At 45.2% G+C, this 6,674-nt stretch overlaps 1 protein-coding gene across 1 annotated transcript; it reads right to left on the bottom strand.

The window, feature by feature from the left end:
* Nucleotides 1-714: 714 nt before the first annotated feature.
* Nucleotides 715-6,183, bottom strand: IFIT2 (interferon induced protein with tetratricopeptide repeats 2). Its single transcript, XM_016220736.2, has 2 exons — nucleotides 6,091-6,183; nucleotides 715-2,667 (listed from the first exon to the last, which is right to left on the bottom strand). The coding sequence occupies exons 1-2, from the start codon at nucleotides 6,093-6,095 to the stop codon at nucleotides 1,284-1,286; spliced, it is 1,389 nt and encodes a 462-aa protein (XP_016076222.2). The 5' UTR covers nucleotides 6,096-6,183; the 3' UTR covers nucleotides 715-1,283.
* Nucleotides 6,184-6,674: the final 491 nt, after the last annotated feature.

The following is a 6,674-nucleotide window of genomic DNA, read 5'->3' as shown; positions in this document are numbered from 1 at the left end:
TTAGCAAGGTTGATTATAACGCAGCATTGTTCTCTACATTCACTATGTGTGTTAGAGCTCCAGGATGTATTTATTAACTAGTTGCAAGCCTGTACCCTTAAACAGCGTATCTTCTATCCCCTCTTGCTCCAGCCCCAGACAACCACCTTTTAAATTTAAACTAATTCCTAGAAAATTCCAATCACCCCAGACTCATTAATTTGGGGGTTTTCATAAAAATTTTCAGGGTTAAGAGAAGTTTTATATCATTAAATTTACAATGTTTCTAATGGTGAGGACACCTTCCATTATTGATGTAATTTTCCAAGACCTTAAACTAGGTCCTTAGCCACCAAATAATTCCATTTTGCTGTTTTCCTATCATCTTGAACCTGAGGTCATCAAAGATTTTTTTTTTTTTTTTTAAACAAAGCAAGTCTTCACTTTACAAATAAATTTTCCTAATAGTGGCTAAGGAAATGAAAATTCTACATATCATTACAACCTACAATGACAAACCAGCATTCCTCTCTCTCTTTTGCCTACCCTGTTCCTATCCCTACTGGTGAGACATATATTTTTCCAAACAAGTTTTAAAGAAATGTATTATTTTGTTTTCTACCAGAATCCCCTCCCCAACCCCCCCCCCTTTTTTTTAACTTTTCACATGTTGTATTATGATGACAGGGAGAGCAGAATGGAGGCAAAATCTCCCCATGTGCCTCCTGCACCTCCGTAGTGTGATTGACTGACCCCATTATTTCCCCGGGATATGTTCCTTCTGGATTTGACTTACTGCCTGCTATTTTTCAAACTATGTTCCCACCTTGGTTAACAGGACATTTGAACTGCCTTTGTGTAGGACTTTCTAGATTAATGATAATCTGGGGCAAAGGAGAAAGAAGGCAGAAGTGAGAGAGCGAGCACACCCAGCCCCATCTAACTAAGCTCTGGCCTCCAGTCTTTGGATGGACATAGCACATTCCTGTACAGGACCTGAAATAACTGCAGTGATGGAAAAGCATTACAAAAATGGACCAGTGTTACAGATGTCAATGGGAAATAGCCCTTTTACCAAGCCCCCCACCACCACCACCACCAATCTAGTCCTTCTGGAACTCCCTGAGCAACGAAAGTCTTAAGACTTGGCCCAACAGAGTTCTTCCATAACCCCAATCCAGTGCGGCCAGTGTCTGAGTCCATGCCTATGCCATACCTGTTGTTAAATATTTTGATTCCAGCTGCGAGGAGGGGGTTTCAGCTCCCTCCCAGGAGCAGCCCTATGGGCACCACACCCTGATTTCTCATTCATCTGCTAAAGATGCTGAAGGGCTGAGGCGTCCAGAATCCAAATCCCTCTCCTGGTTTTCATCTGCTGGACACCTTTTTTCACCCAGCTCCTGAATAAATGCCAAGATATACAAAGCTTTGGGATCATCGCTATATTTAGAAAGCCTGTTGGCAATAGTTTGAAGCCTGTTTTTAATCTTTTCTGTCACCCTCGGGTCCTGACTTATTTTCGCACCCTCCATATAGTGGTGGATGGCCTTGCTCTCACAATGCATGTGGAACCACTGAAAGTTGCCACACCGTAGATGGAGCACTTGCCTATCTACGGGCGAGAGCTCTCTGCTCAGCTCTTTTTGGAAGTAATGCTCTGCTTCTTCATACCGACGTGCCTGTGCACACAGGCAGGCAAGATGGGAGCCGACATTGGCGAGGTTTCCGTTGAGCTCATCGGCTCTCTTCAAATGATCCACCGCGAGCCCTATGAGTTCCTGGACCTGCATTTCGTTCTGACCTCTTTTCTGCAACTCGCAGACTTTTGCCCTGTAGCACTCCCCAATGTGGTAATGCAGGTAGGCATTGTCTGGGGAGCCTTCTATTGCCTTCTGAAGCATTTCGATAGCTTTGTCCAGGTCATTTTTTTTCCGGTACAGCATGGCTGCCCCTTGAAGCACATCTGTTGCACACGGGGCCTTCTCCACAGCCTCTTCAACTAACCTCTCTCCTTCACTTTCCTGGTTCATCCTTTGAAGTTTCAGAGCCAGCAGCACTTTAATATACTGGTTGTCAGGATTTAGTTGAATGGCTTCCCTCAGCGCATCAAGGGGATTCTGAGGCGCTGGCCATTGATCCAGACGGTAGCTGGAGATTGCCAGTCCAGAGGCGAATTCTGGGTTATTCGGGGTCTTTTCCATACACTTCTCAAAACACACCTTTGCCCTTTCCGAGTACTTTCCTCCACACTTCAACAGTGACCACCCTTCCTCACAATCCATCTCAGGGCTCTCCATTCTGTAGGGGCTGGAAAACTTCTTGCACACTTCTCTGACCTTGTCTACATACACTTGAGCGTCTGAGCGTCTGCCCATGTGATAGTAGACCCAGGCATAGTTGCCCCAGGTGACCAGACTTCGGATTTCCGCTTGGCCAGGGTACTGTTGCTGGATTAACCTTTCGGCTTCCCGTAAGCATTCCAGCGCCTCCTCGTCTTGGCCTCGGTGGTGTTTTATGTAGGCCAGCAAGTTGCTCATTGTAGCTTTGAACTCACTGTTCTGCAGCTCAGTCCGGTGACACACTCTGTCTTCAAAATCATCCAAGGACTTTTCTCCCTCTAACAAGTTCCAGGTGAAATGGCACTTTAGCCGCCGTAGGCTGCTCTCCAAGGAGTTCTCGGTGGTCTCACTGTGGGCAAAAGCAGAAAGATGGGCGTTTTGAGACACAGCACAGATTCACCGGGCACGAAACAGGGAGCACGGTCAACACGGCTCTCCTCCGAAAGGGAGTGAACCCCCATCAAAAAGAACAGCATTTCCTTTTTTTAAGTTTTGTATTTTGGCATATGTGCAAGCACGGGGAAGCAGGAATCGGGTGACCGGGCAGCAGATCAGGGAGAGGGCAGTGGGCAGGTTCCCTAAACAAGGCGGTTTTGTTAGGCCCCCGGCCCCCTGCTCTCTGCAGGGGCGGCCAGAGCTGCGGGAACTGGGTCCAGCGGACACTTTCTGTACTTTTGGGGAAGCCTAGTTAATTGCCTTTTATTTCTGTTCTTCCTCCTACCTAGCCTTTACTTTTGAATGTGGAGATTTTAGCTTCACAATTTTCTCTTCTTTCTTTTCATGGTTTGCCATTCTGGTTTTAATCTCGGCTGTCCCTCTGAGATTCAACTCCATTGCATCATCTACATTCTCAATTCCTTAGTTCCCCTTAACTTGTCTTTTTTGTCTCTATTACTTTCAATTTTTTGCATATATCCTTAATTGATTTTCTTTGTTCAAACTTTTTTATCACATTGGTTTTGTCTTGTTATTTTTTTATTATTTTGACATTCTATACCCTTGTTTCCAATTTTTCCATTTTAACCATTTAAATCTTAATTTCAACCATTCTTAATTTTTACTCATTTCCCCTACATTTGTATTATCCTACCTCCTACCTTGATAATATTATGTTAGCAATGTCTTACATTTTTATTTTGGAATAAATATAACCCCCTCCAACTTCTTAAGAGTGTCGATTTCTGTTCTTAACATGTCTCATCAAGTTGATTTATTAATAATTTTGCATTTGTGGCCTAATACTTTTTTGAAATTTTGCTTTTCCTCTTCTGTGGTTTGCTTTTATAATGAGGGATTAGAAGTGTGGCTACAAGAGGAGGCTGACAAGACAGCTAGCTTTTTTCCTTAGGGAAATGCTCTTGCTCACTTAGGGTGCCCTTGCAACTCTTCGGGAAAGATTTCTTTTTAGTGTGGGTCCTCAAAACAAGCAACCAAATGAACCAGACCAACCAAACAGAAACAGCAAACAGACCAATGAACAAAAACCCTATCTGGAATAACATCAGAGAGGAATAGGTTAAAACTCACGAATAGCCCCAGATTGTTTTTCTACATTGCCACAATGACAGCAGCCTCCCCTTGAACAGCTGATGTCCAGTCTCACCCACCTTCCTTCTCAGTGAGGCTACAGGATGATTTCCTTAAGCATGGGAGCTTTTTAGCTCCTTTCTCATTTTATAAAAGAAACAGAGATAGTGAATACAGCTGAAATTATCTCAAACATATAGCGCACACAGTTAATTGTGCATTTGCAGGATAGAGACATTTAACGTAAATGTATACACTTACGTAAAATCCCTTTGAGCAGCCATTCAAAAGGCAACCAATTTCACTGCATAATTGTGGATTATTAGTTCCACTGGTAAATCAGAAGCTGGTCCCAGATACTTGTTTCCTAGACTCAGACTTGTGATTTATGCTCCTGCTGCCTCTAGAAGTCCTAACCGTTTATAGCACAACATTTTTTGGGGGGCCTAGCTTCTGGTCTGGATGAAATCTACAGTGACGGTGTTCACAGGGCTCAGAGCTCAAGCTGCCCCGCAGTGTCTGAGAACAGTACCAACACCGCTGAGGAAGACCTTGTTAGAAATGTACACCCTTGGCCCTAATCCCAGGACTAGCCAATCAGAATCTGGGGTGCTTGTGGGGATTTGAGCCCAGGAATCTGTCTTTAACAAACTCTCTAGGTGATTCACACTTGAGCTCAAACTGGGAACCACTGTCTTACAGCACAGGGGGGCAATGCCTGGTGGGGGTGCCTATAGTTAAAAAATCAAAGAAAAGTAAAGGAGAGACTGATGGGTCTGTATTATCATGAGAAAGATTCAATGAGAAGACAATGAATGCTGAAATTCTAAGAAGTAGAAACAATTCTGAGTCAGTATAGAAACAGGCATCTGGAAATGTCTGAAATATATATATATTTTTTCTATCAAGCAAACATGGAGACTAGCAGAAAAAATATCTTTCCAGAAGAGAGACCAGGAAACTTCGAGGAGGATGGCAATGTGTCCTCCAGGAGGTGAGTGCTGAGGCTGCTGTCCCTGGATTCTGACCTCCCAGGACTGAGGCTTAGGCATCCAGTCCCGCCACCCCACCCTCTGGAGAAAACACAAAGCTTTCTTTCTACCCAGTGAGCTAACACTTCCTCCCCAGGGCAAACTTCTGTTTCTGGAGTGTAAGAGGATCATCTCCAATTCATACTTCAGAGAGGATGACTAGTCAATCAGTTGAATTTGGGGGTAAATTATATATCTGTTGAATGAATATTTTGTCAGTCCTCATGCAAACCTGAGATGAATTATAAGCACAGAGAAAGACAAGTGCCGTATGATTTCACTCATATGTGGAATCTAATGAACAAACTGAACTAACAAGCAAAATAGAGACAGACTCACAGTTAGAGAGCAGGCAGACAGCTGTGGGGGGATGGATGGGTGGCAGGACTGAGCCAAACAGAAAAAAAAGAGAAAGAGCTCATTGACAGGGAAAACAGTGTGGTAATTGGGGGGAGGGGGGGGCATAGGGTATATGAATGGTGATGGAAAAAAATAAAGTAAAAGTTAAAAACAAACAAAACAGAATTTGGAAAAAAAAGTAAACTCCCACCTTCACATGAAATGAGTTGCTACCCTGAGTGCATTTTAAACACTGCTCAAACACTCTAAACACTGCTCTTATTTTGTTAAATAAAAACCTTATGAAAAGCTCCTCAGTTCTTTCAAATAATAAACAAAAAAGAGTCTCCAGGAATAATCCCCTCTGGACCCACCTTTATTTTCTTTTATTGATTTCAGAGAGAGGTAAGGAGAGGGACAGAGAGAGAGAAACATCAAAGATGAGTCATTGATCAGCTGCCTCCTGCACGCCCCCAACTGGGGATCGAGCCCGCAACGCGGGCATGTGCCCTGACCCGGACTCGAACCCCCATCACCTGGATCCTAGGTCGATGCTCAACCGCTGAGCCACGCCCGGCCGGGCTGGACCCACCTTTAAATGAAGAACCTGCCTGATTAAATCTGTCGTCTCCCTTCCAGCCTTGCTCCCCTGCGAGCTCAGCTCTCCGCTTCCCCAGGGAGAGTCCCCCTTAGGAAGCCTGACCTTGTGAGGCAGAAAACCAGAGTAAACAAGCAGCCTGCAGACGAGCCGCTAAAGGCTATAAACAAACTCTGAAGCAAAGCAGTTAGGGAACCTGCTTTCTAGGAGCACCCTGCGTAGGATCTGCATTCCACAAGCCCGATTAGGCATTTGCAAGGTCACCGAGAAGGCTCACCCCATGGCTGCCGGGCTCTCTTCAGCTGTGCTGTAAGGCTGCAGTTCAGGCGGCTGGGCTCCTCGGAAATCTTCCTCCTCTGCGTGGAAGGTGCTCCGAAGAGACCAATATATACCCAGGCATATCCCTGTTCCTTTCCCTTGTTTTCTGGCAACTGGCTTTAGGAAAACGAAACCGAAACTGGAAAGTGAAATGGGCAGGGCTAAGAGGAAATGAAGTTTGCAAGAGCTACCCAGCAGACCCCCCCTCCGCGCGGTGAGTCAGAGGGAACTTGTCTACGTGAATTGTGTTGATGTCCTACATCAGCTGAAACCAAGGGAGCCCAACTTGGAGGACTGAGGACACTTTTACCAAGCCCCCTGCCTCGTTATTGCAGTGGAAGCCCAGCCTCCCTCAGCCCACCCTTAGCACCAACATGACTGGAAGACCACTGTTAGTAGGGAGCAGCTAGGTAACCTCCAAAGGGCAGGCCAGTCTTGTGTCTGTTTCATTCACAGCTCAGTCTCCAGTTCCTGCAATAATGCCCCGCACACGGCAGGCACTCACAAGGTGGTTGTTGAATGAATGAATGAATGTATGATTAG

Source organism: Miniopterus natalensis, chromosome 14 (assembly GCF_054644295.1).
Source record: "Miniopterus natalensis isolate mMinNat1 chromosome 14, mMinNat1.hap1, whole genome shotgun sequence".
Classification (NCBI taxonomy): domain Eukaryota; kingdom Metazoa; phylum Chordata; class Mammalia; order Chiroptera; family Miniopteridae; genus Miniopterus; species Miniopterus natalensis.
The sequence above is the reverse complement of the archived record's forward strand: the minus strand, read 5'-3'. Positions and strand labels throughout refer to the sequence as shown.